The sequence below is a fragment of the Balaenoptera acutorostrata genome, chromosome 16 (genome assembly GCF_949987535.1).
Source record: "Balaenoptera acutorostrata chromosome 16, mBalAcu1.1, whole genome shotgun sequence".
In the NCBI taxonomy this organism is placed as follows: domain Eukaryota; kingdom Metazoa; phylum Chordata; class Mammalia; order Artiodactyla; family Balaenopteridae; genus Balaenoptera; species Balaenoptera acutorostrata.
Window position 1 is genome coordinate 74,843,734 of NC_080079.1, and position 17,294 is coordinate 74,861,027.

At 43.6% G+C, this 17,294-nt stretch overlaps 1 protein-coding gene across 4 annotated transcripts in view; it reads right to left on the reverse strand.

The window, feature by feature from the left end:
- PCNX2 (pecanex 2) overlaps positions 1-17,294 on the reverse strand; it is a 283,000-nt gene that overhangs the window by 161,684 nt on the left and 104,022 nt on the right. For all 4 annotated transcript variants that reach the window (XM_057531598.1, XM_057531597.1, XM_057531596.1 and 1 more), the window contains 2 exons: positions 4,377-4,486; positions 2,623-2,719 (listed from right to left, as the gene is read on the reverse strand). In XM_057531598.1, the coding sequence (XP_057387581.1) occupies positions 2,623-2,719; positions 4,377-4,486 (207 nt within the window). The remainder of the gene's footprint in view (positions 1-2,622; positions 2,720-4,376; positions 4,487-17,294) is intronic.

The following is a 17,294-nucleotide window of genomic DNA, read 5'->3' on the forward strand; positions in this document are numbered from 1 at the left end:
AGTACACAGAATGTTTTAAATCCACTGTGGCATTTTATGTAACACTTCATGCTCCAACCCTAAAAAGTTTAAGAAGCCCTGATCCAACACTACACACCCAGCAGATTTAGACAGCATGGGGCTGGAAAAATCTATGTGATACAACCAATTGTTTAAAAGAGGCTGTCTGAATAATACAGATAAAAATTAATTTTGTTTGTTTGTTTGTCTCTAGATACAATGAAAGTAACAAATCTGAATGCGATAGTTAGCTAGTGGGAAGCAGCAGCATAGCACAGGGAGATGGGCTTGGTGCTTTGCGATGATCTAGGGGGGTGGGATAGGGAGGGTGGGAGGGAGGCTCAAGAGGGAGGGGATATGGGGACATGTGTATGCCTATGGCTGATTCACTTTGCTGTGCAACAGAAACTAACACGGTACTGTGAAGCACTTATACTCCAATAAAGATCTATTAAAAAAAAAAACATTGAAAGTGATGAAAATGAGTGAGGGTACAAATGGAAAGACCATGCTAATAAGGCATATGGAAAAAGACTAACCTGGCAAACCACTAGTGGAAAGTTTATATTTTTATTAACCATTGAACTGTGGTAATAAACTTTGTGTGCATAACTTGTGCTGCTCATACAGAATAAACCCACTGACAGAGCTCTGGTTATCTCCATTTCTAGATCTATGTCCCTTAAAGCACAGTCTGTGGGTCCCCTGAACAGAATCACCTGGGTGGACAGTCTCATAAATATGCAGATCCCCAGGCCCTGCCCCAGGCCAAGTGAATCAGAATAGAAGGAAGGGCTGGAAAACAGATCAAATGAGGCTCCCTAGGGGTTTCTCATATAAACTAAAATGTAAGGGGAGAGAGACAAAGAGAGAATAAGAGAGCCAGAGACAGACATAAAGAAACAAAATCGGAAACAAGGAGGGAAATTTCCTCCCTGCACTATGACATAAAAGGTATCATACATCAAAATGTAAAAGCTGAACCTGAGAGCCTCGTGAAAATATTATAATTAGATGAGAAGACTTTTCAGAGAGATGAACACACACACATCATATTAAATCACCTACAAGTTATGTGCTCTACATGGTACAAAGCATTTCAAAGTATATTAAAACCAAGTAAGGCAACACCTAACCCATCATGGCTAATCATGCTAATGAAATGTCTGCTAGGCAAATTTCTTGTCAGATTTCATTGTAATTTATACATGATTTTTACTGCAATAAATGAGAAAGCATCTTCATCATTCATGAAATCAAGGAACATCTGTGGGGATAGTTTTTTCAAATATCCATGGGAAACTCTTGGGTAGACTTCGGGCCCCCCAGGACTTTCATAGAAATCGATCTGGGAATGTGAGTTTGATCTCGTCCCTCTAAGTTTCCTGGTATAAATATTAGAGGTCAGGTTGTTGATGCTACATTTGAATGTCAAATGTCTTCTCTGTTATCTGCCATCTCATCAGCTCTGGAAGCTTCACCTCATACCTTGCTTTCAAGTGTATCTCAGCCTTTATGACACAATTACACAGTGCTGAATGTCAATTATACCTCAATAAAACTAGAAGGAAAAAATTAAATTCAGCAATTAACGAACCCTTATTCCTAGTGATTTGTGTTTTCATTCCCTGTGGTGACAAACAAGCCTCAATGCTTTAGCCTGAATTGTAACCACACTCAAAGGCACAGAGGTCTGAGTATGAATTCTTTTAAATGCTATCATGTTGGCTATGAGTCTCGCACATTGTCTCGAAATTGTGGATTGCAATTTCACTCATCTAAATTCAATGGAATGGACTGAGCATCCACTAGGCATGAGGCACAGATACTGTGGAGACCAGGAGAAACGAGACATGGCTCCTAGAGGAGCTTGCAATCAATAGCCCATTAACTGCTTTTCCTTTGATCTGTCATTCTTAAAAATACAGGAAAAGCATGGCTGGGAGACAGCAGACTGCTCCAAGCTCAGTACTCGAATGGGAGATCATGTGACCAACGAGCATTGCTTTTCAAACTATTAAGGTGTGGAAGTTGATACCAAAGAGATATACCTGCTCCAAGCCATTTCCCTAGTGAACAGAGAAATAGCATCATTCTTTCACAGCCTTTTATTTCTTTCTTCCTTCTTTTCCTCCTTCCTTTTCCTCTCCTGTGTCCCAACCAATATGGTGGCTCCTTCTGCAACAACCCAGACATAAGTCTAAAGCCCAAGCGCCCCTCCCAAGGGATTTACAGATGTCAACCTTGAACCAAAAGACCCAGGAAAGAGTTCCCTGAGCTCAGCACGAGGCCAAGGCGAAGATGCGGAGAGGACAGCGGTAGCGGGGTGGGCAGGGCACATCAAGAATGCAGTTTGGCTGAATGTTTAATTGACAAGCTTTTCTTCACGCCCATCCCACCTGCTGCTTGGGGCCAGCAGTGGGCGGAATTGTCTGAACAGGGCTCATTTGAATATCCAGGCAAACTGCATCACTTGAGGACCAAGTGAGCACCTGTGGCAGGTGTGCACAGCATCCACCCTCCAGAGGCTCAAAGGGTCCACGCCGGGCAGGCAGCTCATGGTCTATTCCACACCAAGTCAAGTGGTGCCCCTGCATACATTATACAACACAAGTGTCTCACCACAGAATCTTTCATCTTCTTGGGGAGAGGGTCTGCAGCCAACTCTTCCAGATTTTGATGTAAAAACTTATGAAGCAATCTGCACTGAATAAAGGACCTGAAAATGGAAAAACACACACAGGTTTTACTTTCTAAAATATGTGCCTATTCCAAGGTTTGAGGTAAACAGCTTCACCTTAGACCTCACACTCACAAATGACAAAAGCCAGCATGCTCTCCTTTAGATAATTCGTAATAAAGAAAAAGAGGTGCATGTTCAAGTGACCACAGAGACAACGGTTGAACTTCAAATTCCATCCTGATTACAGTAAGTCCCCTACATACGAACGAGTTCCGTTCCAAGAGCGTATTCCTAAGTCCAACAAAGTTAGCCTAGGTACCCAACTAACACAATCGGCTATCCAGGACTGTACTGTAATAGGTTTATAATACTTTTCACACAAATAATACATAAAAAACAGACACAAAAAATACAGAAAACATTTTTAATCTTACAGTACAGTCCCTTGAAAAGTACAGTAGTCCAGGACAACAGCTGGCATACAGGGGCGGGCATCGAGTGAATGGGCAAGAAGAGGTACTGACTGGGGTGGGGAGAGGACGTGGGAGATGATAGAGCTGAAGGATCGTCCATCAGCAACAGGAGACGGAGGGCAAGCTGCAATTTCACGCACGCTTGACGTGATTGGACACGCAAACACACGTTTGCATCTTTGAAAGTTCGCAACTTGAAGGTTCCTGTGTAGGGGACTTACTGTAAAGCTGTTGAGGACCACAGGAGGTATCCGTACCCCCGACTGCCAACAGCTAGCTAAGCTCACGGAGATTCTCTACTTCGGCCAGACCAAAATACAGTACAATATTTGATATGAAAATTTGTGCCATCGACATTTAACCTTTCCCCATTTTCCACGCCTTTCATCTTGCTGTACCTGACAGCCTAAAATTATAATTTTTCTGCCCCCCAAACAGTTATGGTTATCTTAAGTCATTATCTCCCATAAGTGTGGAGAAATTACATGAGATGATTGATTAACTGGATTGATTGACTGGTCCCTGAAACTATGGCATCACATAAAGGGTTTTCAGTTCCAAAGTGCGTATTTATCAAAAACTTGAAAGATAACAAATAAAGGGAAGATTGGAAAGTATATTTTCAAGGGACTAAGCGTTATTATTAAACGCCTTTTAAAACTTTGGCACACACTTCTCTTTAAATCCAGAGGGCACTGCCATACTAAGAACAAAAAACAACAGGACAAAACTTTTCCTTTCAGAGATGCCAGTCTAGTCTCCCCAGGGTAGCTGCCTGGCATAAAGGCAGCAATGCCACTTTGTGGACCCAGAGAGGGTACTTGTGAAGGTCGGTGCTTCTCATATGACTCACCAAGGGAAAGTCAAAGACAGTGCTTGGGTGCAGGAGACCATCCGTTCCTGGCCTTGCGAATTTCACTCCAAAAGCACCAGAGCAAAGGTTAAAGGTGCCCTAGAACTTGACCCCTGATTTTCATTCATTTCTGGTCAGTCCTGCATTTCTCCCACCGTCGCCCAGGGGCCAGCTCGTTTAACGGGGTAAGAGACCAAGCACCATGAGCACCGGCTGAGAGAGCACGGCTGCAGGACCAGGGGACGGCTGTGTGTGTGTGTGTGTGTGTGTGTGTGTGTGTGTGTGTGTGTGTGTGTGTGTGTGTGTGTGTGTGTGTGTGTGTGTGTGTGTGTGTGTGTGGTGTGGTGTGTGTGAATGTGTTACTCACAGGAGCACAGAGGGGTCGCTGCTCTGTCGGCTCAGATGGTAGGAAAGCGCGACCAAGAGGCCACAGAAGGCTGAAAACAGCGCTGGGATGTGCTGCGTACTCCAGGGTTCCTGAGCAAAAGATCAGAGAGCCAAGTCACTCCACGCCTGGGTGCAAAAGAGCAAGATCGCATTCTAGGAAACGCTTAGCAGGTGTCCCTGAGGTCCAGCTGGACGGACGCAGTGCCCTGTGATCACTCCTGCCAATGGACATCCAAGCACCTGATGGCTCCCCAGAAACCTAGCCTGTGAATGTACAAGCATTGATTTTGACAAGGGATTGGCGATGGGGGGGGGCACATTTGAAACAAACTGTGCATATTTATGAAAATACATTAACTTCACCTTTTCTGAAATTCAGTTTAGGATTTTTATAAGATGTAACATTAAACATGTGTTGCCTCTTTTGAATTAAATATAATGCTTAATAATGACATAAAAATTGTATTCCTTAATGTTTATTTATTCAAAAGGTAGTAGACACGTCAATATGGCAACAGAGATCCAATCAACTAGTGGACTGAGACCCCATGTAGAAAGAGAAAAATGATCTGAAAGGAAACAGCAAGATACGTCACGATTAATCGGATAGAAGCCCGGATGCTAGTAACCAAGGCACTGTACCCAGGGCGAACGGATGCAGGGAATACGCCTTCCCACGGTGAGCAGCGTGGTGACCTGGGACCCAGCTCTCCTTCCAGATACAAGCATCATGTCTTTGCACACAAAGAAGGAAACTTCTATATATCTAGCCTTTCCAACCTCCATCAACAGAATCTGCCAAAAGCTGGGATCTAGAAAAGGACTCCAAGGTTTCTCTCCTAAGATTTGAATCCCTTAACTCACCAAGTTGTCTTATTTGAGAAGAACAAATTGTTCATTATGCTTAAAATCAAAAATACAAGTGAAAGAGTCAAGTGTGCTCAGATCACACTTGTAACTGCTCAGATACGCTGGAGGAGCTAATGTTACACTAGGTAGAGCGAGGGGTTTTATTTATTTTCGCAGGCTTCCCTTTCCTAGACGTTAAAATGCGCCAGTGAAGGTCCAGGGCCTGGGAGAGCAGCACCTGGAAGGAACCAAAGGGACCCAGCCTCTCGGGGGCCGCGGAGCCTGTAGCTGGGCAGTCAGGAGACGAGGCTGGCTCCTTACACACCTTCGGGCGCCCAGCCTCCACCAAGGGCATCCTCCAAGCTCCCAGATCAGCGCCCCGAGTACTGGCGCAGGGAATCTCCCAGGTCCCCAAGGCACCAGGGCTATATCTGTGATTTTTCTGGATTCTTCACCATCAATTTTGCCAACAAGTTCTGGTGTTAAAAGCGGTCTCCACTTCCCTCTTGTCTTCCCTTTGGAGTTGCCTTCGGCAAAGCACCCTCCACTTCCTGTGCCCAGGGAGAGGGGCCCTTCCCTCCCCTCATGCCCATGCAGTCCTCCTCTTATTCCACAGACATCCCCTGGTTGCAGGACAGACATCCCCTCTTTTCATTGGTTCCTACTGCCCTGCCTATAAAGATGCTGAAGTTGCTGGCATCTTTACGAAACTAACACAACACTGTAAATCAACTATACTTCAATAAAATAAAAGTTTAAAAGTAAAGCCAAAAAATTAAAATTAAAAAATTAAAAAAATAAAATGCAAAGGCCCTCTCCCCCCAGTTACCCTGGAAAGCCATGGCGCTCTCTTCTCTCCTTCAGTGCCCGCCAGCCTTGTAAGAGGCTCCTCACCAGCCAATGCATCTGTCACGTGGGGCAGCCCCTCCCCCACGGGTACAGCACCTCCTCACAGCATGGGCTTCAAGCTGGGCAGACCTGGATTTGAATCCTGGTCCTGCCAGGGATGAGCTGTGTGGCCTTGGCTAAGTTACTTAACATCTCTGAGCACTGTGTTAGTTTCCTCTTCTTTAGAAAGGGAAAATAATACATAGGCAGGGGTTGCTGCAAGGGTACTTTTCTGTACGCTGGGCCATTTTTTTAAGTTTTTGGTATGAGACGGTTCAATGCAGCCCCTTCTTGGTGACTGGTACCCAGGGCTCTGAGCCAGACTGTCCTGGGCTGTTTCCTCTCCGTCATCCCCACAGTCAGCTGGTCCTAATGTGTTACCGATGCATCTTTCAATGCATCTCCAATCTGTCCCTTCCTTTCATTGCATCGTACTGGGTCAGGCATCCACTGCCTTGTTCCGGGGCTACTGCTAATAGCTTCATAGCGGGAAGATCTATGCAATCTCCATATCCCTCCCCACTCCACAGACTCCACGATGCACCCTCCACATTACAAAAGAGTGGTCCTCTTCCCATAAAAGGCAAATCAATCACGATTGCCCTTCACTCAGTATTCTTCAGTGATTCCTCATTGCCTACCAAAAAAATCTACTCCACAGGAAGCTACCTAAGCCAATTAGGAGCCGGCCCTAGTTCAACTTTTCAGCCTCCTTCTGCACATTTAGTAGATGCACAGCAGCAAAACCATAAAGATGTGTTGCTTCCTGGCCCCCCTGCCTTCACACACAAAGTTGCATCTGCCCAGAGAGCTCTTCCACTCTGACCCCAGTCCACTCCCCTCTGCCTGGTGAACTCCTACCCATGCTTCAGTGCCCAGTATAAGAAGCCCCACCTGCCTGGTGCTGTCTCCCTGCTTTCCCAGGCAGATAGAAGCTCTCCCCTTGCATCAGAACCATCGTTAAACACGTTTACTTCAGCATTTAAGATATCTCACTCCTCTTATGGGCATGGGTAGGACTTGCCCCCTCTGGACTCCCTGCGGAGGGGCAGTTTGCATCTCTTCCCTGTACTTGGCACCAATGTTAGCACATCAACCTATCCTTGAGAGAATGAGGTTTCAGTTTTCATGGTTACACCAGTCCGTCTTCTATGACCTGCGTGGAAAAAAATGTTTCAGCAAGAAAAGAGGGTGAAGAAATTAAGTAGCTTAGATCAAATGTGGATCAGGCAGTGAAATGCCACAGAAATGATTAGACTATTAGAGGGAAGGTATCTCATGACCTGAAAACTAATTTTTTCATTCAAACAGCACCCCTAATAACAGACAATTTATTCTGGAACTTGGGAATTTTATTCTTTCTTGAAAGTTCATTCATGAAACATTTATTGGCCACGTCCTACGTGTCAGGCACCAAGGAGCACACATCTGAGGAGGACAGCACAGGTGTCTGGGGAGGGAAGAACATAAGTAATTGCAATAAGGTGGACAGGTGATGGACAGTGAGGTGCCTGGTGCTGGGTGTTCACCAGGCAGGAAGCAGAAGCTCCAGTGAGTCCAGGGATTGGCGTTTAAGTGGAGCCCCGCACAGAAGAAATGTGGAGAACACGGTCCTTCCCCTGCAGGGGCTTCTCGAGGACCAAGCTGGGCTCTGGGGTGCTGTGCGTGGATGGAGCTGACCCCAGCCATCCTCACGTTTGCTCCTCCTCTCCCTGCTCCAGACACCCACCTGCAGCTTCTCCCCTTTCATTTCATACTTGGCTGTTACAAAAACACAGCCAAAAAGTTTTCCGAAAGAGAAAAACCTGCTAAGTGCTATTTCCTCCCACTGATTCCTCTGCGTTTGCCTCTGCTGCATGTTTTATTCACAATTTCGTGAAGATGGAGGGCTTCCTTTTACATGCAGCCCATAAAAAATGCAAACACTAGAAAAAAATCACTATGAGAAGGATTTAGTAGCCATGACCATGGAAATAATGGTCCCTGCACGGAACAAAGAAAAAGTCAGGGGAATACGCATCGGCGGAAGTGAATTCCAGGCTCATCACTTCCTGGAATGAGTGATTCTGTGGAAGGGACTTAACTTCTCATTGGCTCAGCTTCTGCTTCTGTAAAAAAGGTGACAATGACACCCTTCTTGAAATATTGCTGCAATGCCTTGATGAGATTTGAAATGGCCTTGCACACTGCAAAGCAGTATGTCGATGTTAGTTTTTTATTAATTGGAAAAGAAAGAGCGCCCATGAGGGATGGTCTTTGCAGAGAATAAATTAAAGCCAAACTAAATATATTTAAATAATTAAGTTTACCTACTTTGATTCACCCAATACCCCTTATCTAATTCGTCTCTCATTTATTCTCTACTTAATTAAATCTCTGCAGTACAAACGTGAAAGGACAGCTACCCCTCCTAGTACTTAGGGACCCTCCCTCTTTACCTACTAAAATAGCAGTTGGTAGAAAAGGGAACAGGAGGTAAAAATATCTAATGGGAAACAGATATTTTCCCACTGGGGCTAGAGGAGAGGGACGTTGTCCCCCTTCCTTCTACTTCCCAGCATTTATCTCTGCTTGTGACTACAGATCTGTATAAAGACTATGTGTGATTAACCCGTGATCTTTCCAATGGTCAAGCTCGTTGACAGGAGGGACTCGTCTGTTTCACCCCAGTGTATTCTGAACACCTTGTGCAGGGTCCAGGCCCTGAAAGGCCCTTACTAAATATGTATGAACTGATGCCCTGGATTTGAGCAACCATTACTGCCTTACTCTATGATGCAGACCTAAGAAGGGAAGTGCACAGATCATTTTATTTAGGTATCTTCAAGACACAGAAGGTTGGTCTTTCCCAGTGCAGAGCAGTAGTTAAAAGCATGGGCTCTGGCTAGGACTGCCAGCTTCAATCCCAACTCTGCTGATTATTAGCACAAAGATACTATGCAAGCTTTTAAGCCTCAGTTTCCTTATCTTAGATAATACCCCTTAGGGTTGGTGTAAATATTATATGAAATATTGTGTGTAAAATACTTAGTAGCCAGTCTAAAATGCTCAATAAATGTTTGCTCTGACTATATGCTTTACTAAGATACTGTCTCAGTGGATTCAGGCTGCTATAACAAAATATCATAGACATATGATATCGTAAACAGCAGAAATGTACTGCTCACAGCTCTGGAGGCTGGGAAGGCCAAGATAAGGTGCCAGCAGATTTGGTGTCTGGTGAGAATCCACCTTCTGGTTCACAGCTGGCATATCTTCATATAATGGAAGGGGAGAGGGCGTTTTTCTGGCCTGTTTCAGAAGGGCACTAATACCAATTACGAGGGTGCCATCCCCATGACCCAATCACCTTCCAAAGGCCCCACCTCTTAATACCATCACCTTTGGGGTTAGGATTTCAACATATGAATTTAGGGGAACACAAACATGCAGACCAGAGCAGATACATAAGAGGACTGAGGACTGCAACAAAATCACATTTCCTGAAAAGAATTAGAATTGACCTTAAGTATGGTCCTTCTCTGAGAGTCCAAGAGAAAAACAATGACTTCTGTAGATTCCTTATATCCTTCTGTTTCTGTACTACAGACAGAAAATAAGAAAACAGGAAGTCTTCTACAAAATGCAAATCTGACCTTGCCAAGATATTGATATTATTATGTCAAGTTGCACAATCTGAACTGACAGACCTTATTAGGGGTAGTTCTCATTTGTTATTTTAATCTGTTGCATTCCTTCTGCTGTCTGTCCTGTATTAGTAAAAGTCTACTTTCATCCTTCCATACATGTGATTTCTTTGAGCATAACCAATAGCTTCAAGATAAATTGTTAGACGTGAATGAACAGCACTGTGGCCGCAGGGACAGGACAGAAGGAATGAATATTTTCTTCAACAATGTAAAAGTGAGGTGACACCAGAATGGCGTACTTCTTCTCCCAAGAAGAAGCGTGGGGTGAAGGATTGCAAGGAATCCATATTCCAGCTGTGGCTTTGTGTGTTTTCTCCCTCAACCTCAGATCTTCACACAACTCTTTCTTAGAAAGAACCAGGGCTCACCTGAGCTTGGGCAGATTGTAAAAAGGCAGACCACCAGGATCTTCTTAGGCTTACTACTGGAAATACCCTCAAGCTCCAAGTTCTTAACGTTGTTCATTTTTTCAACAGATACAGTTACATAATATATAAAAGAGGAGGCAAATTTCTCAGGGAAGCAAGGATAGGAAGGACTATTTGGATATACACATGAGTTATTTTTTCGTGTTTAGAATGCCAAAGTTTGCAAAACCATGTTATCTTCAGGAAAGATTATTTTAGATTTGGAAGAGATCTCATAACTGAGCCAACCTCACCCCTTGACCAAATTATTGGTCAAGTAAGAAGACAGGGAGAATGGAAAAGACTTACCAAGGGTGGCAAGACCGACCAAGCCCTGGTTCAGTGCACTGTATCTTACACCTCCCTAAATACTTGTACACCTCACTGTGCACAGTATGTGGACATCTCATGACTTTCCATTTAAAAGGCTTGGTGCAGTGGTTAAGAATCCTCCTGCCAATGCAGGGGACACGGGTTCAATCCCTAGTCCAGGAAGATCCCACACGCTGCAGAGCAACTAAGCCTGTGCACTGCAACTACTGAGCCTGCGCTCTAGAGCCCGTGAGCCACAACTACTGAGCCCACATGCCACAACTACTGAGCCCATACGCCCCAACTACTAAGCCCGTGTGCTGCAACTACTGAAGCTTGTGCACCTAGAGCCCGTGCTCCGCAACAAGAGAAGCCACTGCAATGAGAAGCCTGTGCACCGCAATGAAGAGTAGCCCCTGCTCGCCGCAACTAGAAAAAGCCCGCATGCAGCCACGAAGACCCAACACAGCCAAAATAAATAAATAAATAAATAATAAATAAATAAAAATTAAAAGGCTTGGGATCACTATAAATTAGACGTTTCCAGCTTTACAGGCTGTTTCATTCATGTATCATCCCCCATTCAATAGTGCTGGACATCTCTTCAGTTAACTGCCTGTGTTGGGGCTTGTTGTAACCCATGGTAGGGTGATAGCCCAGAGGAAGAAGTCACCTGAGAGGAGCTCAGAGGAAGCTCCATGAAGGACTGAGTAAGGAGCTGGATTGTAAAAGTGATTGGGAATGAACTTGGGAAGAGCATATTCCAAGTCACGCAAGGGTAAAATGCTTCGATGCTGCATGACCCTGCATTCAAGCATGGCCTGGATATGCTGCAGGATGGGTACGGCTGGGTGCAGTTCTAAAGGTACCACTGTTAAGCATATAGATATACAGATAAAAGAATGGGAAATAGTTAAGCATGAAGAAAATACACTGAAAGGAAATGACCTTTATGGTTTATCAACCCGTAATTTTCTGCACTGGGAAGAGAGGCAGCTGGGCGCCATCGACTCTGAAGATAAAACTAAAGGAAATAAGCTTCAACATCAGCAAGGGAATCTGGATGTAATTTAAGGAAGAACTTCCAGACATTGATGATTCAATAAAGTACAATTAGGAAAACATTAGCATTTCCTTTTCCCAAATTATTTCAAAACACAGATATTTTCCAAGGAGAGGTAAGAGACAAGCTCGCCTGAGAAAGAAGGAAGGAAGAGAACTTGATGAAAGCTTTCCTCCTTATGCTTTCATTGTGTAGGAACATACTACTGTTTCAACATCTCTGCAATTTAACACACACACAACTAAATAAGCAAACTGAGAACAAGAAGTAACTCTTCAGAATCATTTTACAGAATTAAGATTTAGGGTGGGGGGGGGAACACAGCAGGATAAAATGGCTTTGTCCATTTTTTCCATTCCTTTCTCCTTAATCTCCCGATCCCTCTACAGGCTGTTCAGTCCTAAGTCACCCCATCTGCGTCCCCCTCCAGGGCCTAAGCCTGTCTCCCTGCCCAGGCTTCTTGGGCAGGTGTGCCCTGCACAGGAGGCAATCCTGTAAAAGACCAACAGGGAGAGCCTTCCCCGGTGGCGCAGTGGATAAGAGTCTGCCTGCCAACGCAGGGGACACGAGTTCAAGCCCTGGTCCGGGAAGATCTCACGTGCCACAGAGCAACTAAGCCCGTGTGCCACAACTACTGAGCCTGCGCTCTAGAGCCCGCGTGCCGTAACTACTGAGCCCACATGCCACAACTACTAAGCCCACATGCCACAACTACTGAAGCCCACGAGCCTAGAACTCGCACTCTGCAACAAGAGAAGCCACTGCAATGAGAAGCCTGTGCACTGCAATGAAGAGTAGCCCCCGCTTGCCACAACTAGAGAAAGCCCATGCACGGCAACGAGGACCCAACGCAGCCAAAAATAAATAAAATTAAATATTAAAAAAAAAAAAGACCAACAGGGAGGTTGATGGGACTTTCTCCAGCCGCAGGAGCACCTAGGAACCAAACTTCTAGCAGGAGTTGAGCTTGCTGAGTCAGAAATACAGTAAAAAGAATGCATTTGAGGATGTTTTTATTTTCATTTTTATTTTGGGATAAAGAAGAAAATGTTGACACTTGAGGAAGAAGAGAACCACTGACCTGAAGAGAGATTCTGAAACGAAATGATCAAATGCACTGGGTGTCTTATCTGAAAGGTTTAGTTCAGTGCTCAGTCTATTTCTGCGAAGAGAAGCAGAAAGGAAGAGAGGAAGTACTGACTGACATTTCTAGTGGATTTTTTAAAAGAACTTTCATATTTTAAGCATCCATGTATTGACATTAGTCTTGAATTTTACTATATACATATAATTTATTTACTCAGACACATATGCACACAAATACATATTTTATTTTTGGAGAGAGATAAGGTTTTAAACAATCTATCACCCACTGATAATGAAGTGTATACCATGTGACAGTGTGCTTAAAATTAACATCCCTAATTGCTTTGAGAGGCGTCTCATGGGTCCCTGAGTTGAGAGTGATATGGATAGATGAGTGCTGGCCTCATAAAACTCCCACAGGTTTTGAAATATTTTTATGAGGTAGAAATAAAACTGTCTAATAGTCCTACAATTCTGTGGTAGATTTCATATGCATTTGGGAATTCTTTTGATGAAAATACACAGGGAAGTTCAGCTTTGTATAAAAGTACTTTCTGAAGAGAATCCTAGTTTCAGCATTTTTTTCCCTTCAAAATTTTAGACATCTCTATGATGGAATTTACAGGGCAAACTACCTGAGGGTTTGGTTATAAAGGGAATGCAAATGGACCAAGTTCTCACTTTGCTATGCCCTTCATATCAGATTCACACACTTTCTTTCAAGGGAAAAGCAATGGATTTTTCTGAGCCCATTAAATATCCAGGCATTTCTGAATCCAGGTTTCCATACATCCTAAGATAAGATCTAGATCATATCACCTTCTCTCTGATATAAGTCCTACTTCTAGGACTATTTCGACATGAATCTTATACTTAAGTAAAAGGAGATCTGTGCCCTTGAAGCTCCAGAACTCAGCAAGATCAGATGTGTCTCCCAGTCTCGTACTCTGTACTCCGTTCATAATTCACGGCCATGGGTCACCACGCGGCCGGCCAGCACTTGCAAACATGCACCGGGCACCCTCGGGGCTCCCCAGCACCCAGTGCTCACCCTGTAGCAGCCCCAGCTGACATTCCTGGTAGACCCTAGACACCCAGAGGGGCAGCCCCATGGCCTATCACTGAGCCTAATTCACAGCAGTCAGTCAGTATGTGTTCAGTAAATAAATGAATGATTAGTATAACAGACATGATGAATAAGACTTCACTGTCTACTAAAAGCAGGTTTTCCTTACTTCATACTCTTCTTTCATTTTGCTGAAAAAGCAGCATATGCTTATGATTCAAGACTATTTTACTGGGAATTCCCTGGTGGTCCAGTGGTTAGGACTCCACACTTCCGCTACAGGGGGCAAGGGCTCGACCCCTGGTCGGGGAACTAAGACCCCTCGTGCCGTACGGTGCGGCCAGTGAAATGAAATAAAATAAAATAACTAAAATGCTAGATTAAAAAAAGACTATTTTACTTTTTGGAATAGGTATTGGGGGGAAATTAGCTCATTCACTAGCAAGAAAGACTGACAGGTACCATCCAAACCTACCTGACAGGCATCATCTAACATAGATAAATATAGATAAATAAGCACGCGCGCGCACACACACACACACACACACACGAACTTTTTGGAAAATGCTGCCATTTACTTTCCTTCTCATACCCTTCTTCTCAGTTATCTGCATTTACTCAATCCGAAGTTTATACAGCATCTTTTATGTAACACTGGACCTTTAGCAGAATATGAAAAGAAGCATATATAAACCATAGTCATGACCTTCAGGAGTTCATGATTAAACTGGGGGTGAAGAAAAGTACACACAAAGAACAACAACAATAATAGTACCGATGTATCGAGCAACGGCTTGACTGGCCACTTTACATGCACTGTCACAGTCAGATTATAGCAAACCTTCAAGGCAGGGATCGCTCATTTTAAACATGAGGAAACAGAGGCTTTTACTGTACTAGTTATTGTGGGAGTATCTATTTCCCACAGAACTGATTATATTCAGGATAAATAAGTATTGACATGAACACCAAAAGGACAATATTGCCCATGGACTTTGGAAGGAAGATAAACTTCTGCTGGCATGGCTAGGAAAAGCATGGTCCTCCATCTCTACTGGGACCACCACTGCTCGTACTGCAGGCCTGGAATTCTCTTGTCCACCCAGCTTCTCCACTCCAAATTGGACAGCCACTGAATCCTACCAATATTGATTTCACTACATTTCTTGGATTTGACCCTTTCAAACTCTGTGCTTCCTGCCCAAACCCGACTCCAGATGTTACTTTACTCAGCAATTGCGATTCCATTTTGAACAACTGAGGTATCATTCTTCTTCCCGTTTTCCCCCCAAATCAGTGTCCACTGCCGCTGTCAAAGGCATCCAACTCTAGCTGGAGGATCCTGACAATCCAGTGTTAACTGGGTTTGGAGATCAATTGCACGTGTTTAACTTTCTAGGAAGGGAATGTGACCGAAAGTACTCACTGCCCATCTAACATCCATCTGCCCTTCTTCCCCACCAGTCATCACTTCCTTACTAGCTGTTCAGGCAGCTAAAAGACTTGTAATTCCCATCCCCTTGCAGCTAGAAGTGACATGGTTCTAGCCATAAAATATAATCTGGAGTCTAGTGTAATAAAAGTGAATAAAAGTGAATCCAAGTGAAAACTTGGATTTCGTTTTCAGACGTATTACAATTAGCATTATCACCATTATGTTCATCAACATCATCACCATCAACTAAGAATGCTAATAATAATTTCCACTTGTATTTGTTTTCTACTGCAGTGTAACAAATCCCCACAAACCGTGGCTTAAACAACACAAAGTATGATCTCACAGTGTCCTGCATCAGCCATCTGGGCGTGACCGGCTCCTCTGCTCGGGGTCTCACCAGGCTGAATTCACAGTGTTGCCCAGGGCTGCAGTCTTACCTGAGCCTTGAGTCCTCTTCCAACCTCACTTCTGGCTGGCAGAATTCAGTTTCTTGCAGCTATAGGACTGAATTTTCTTGCTGACTTTGCTGGGATCTGCTCCAGATCTGAGAGGCCATCCTTATGATGTGTGGTCCTCTCCATAGGCTATTTGCAACACAGCTGTTTACTCCTTCAAGGCCACGGGGACGGTGTCTGCTGTTTCTTCTGTCTCTGACCTCTAGTTCTTCTTTTAAAGGGCTTGTCTGATTAGGTCAGACCCATCCAGATAATCTCTCTTTTGATTGACTTAAAGCTAACTGATTAGGGACCTTAATTACACCTCAAAATCCTTCCACCTTTGCCAGATGATGTAACCTAATTACAAGAGGGACACCCTATCATACTCACAGGTCCTGCCCACACTCAAGGGGCAGAAATTATACAGGGTGGGCACACCAGGGGGCAGGGGTCTTGGGGCAATCTCAGAATCCTGCGCACCACACCATTTAATGAAAACCCTTGAGCTAGACACTTTATATATATTATCAATTTAATTTCATTCACTTCTGACAACATTCATATGAAGTAGGTATTACTAATCCATTTTACAATTGAAAAAAAAAAACAATGTGAATTAGCCATGTGCCCTTAGGCAAATAACGTCAGCACTCTGGGCTCACATTCACCACTGGAATATAGAAATGCTATTATCTTCCTTATGTATTACATGGAGCTATAATAAAGGGCAAATGAGAAAACACTTGGGAAATTATTCCGAAAATTAAAGTACCATCGATCTGCAAAGTATCTTATATGCCTGCGAACGGTTCTTTTGCCTAGAAAAATATATTTATACTTCAAGTGTGCTAGGGAGGATGGCACAGAAGTGAGATTTTTCAAAAGACACAAGATCTGGGATCTGCGATGTGTGATGTTAAGTCACTTAATCGCTCTCTGGACCTCCATTTCCTCATTTTAAGTAATAAAATGAAGGGTTTGGGACAGGGGATATGTAAGGTCTATTTCAGAACTAAAACTATTCTAGAACTATGAGTTTGATTTATATTTATATTAGATTTTAAGACCTGAATGCATGGGAAATGCCATTGTTTTAGCTGCAACCCTGTAGTACCTAGAAGAATATGGGGAAAACTCTCCCACAGCAGTTGTTAACGAGGCTTGGGAAACATTAAATTATAATAATTTACCTCAACCTCTGGATGCCCTTGCCATCAATAAAATAGAATCTCTTTATAAGGGATAATAAGCAATAGAAATCATGGTTTATCCAGACATATAGAAAGCCCAGCTAATTAACTACTGAGCCATTTCTCTAGGGAGCAAATATTCTGGTTGTTTCTGTACATCACTTGACAGTGATTTAGTAGTTAAGTAGTTAAGTCAATGAGGGAGTACATTTACATGCTACTTGCTACCATCCTGGATGAGTCAAAAAGAATATGAAATTAAAAGAGGAATAAAATTTCTTCCCCTAATTCATATTCCAGAGAGCAAAATTAAATGCCAGTCCCTCAGTCTGCTTCTATCAAGTGAGAATAATAAAAATCAAGGATGTAAATACATATCAAGACCCAGACAGAGAAACACATCTCTGGGAAGGCAGCTGACATGCTGAAATTGTTCACAAGGGCCCATCAATCCATCACGGCGCAGCAGAGAT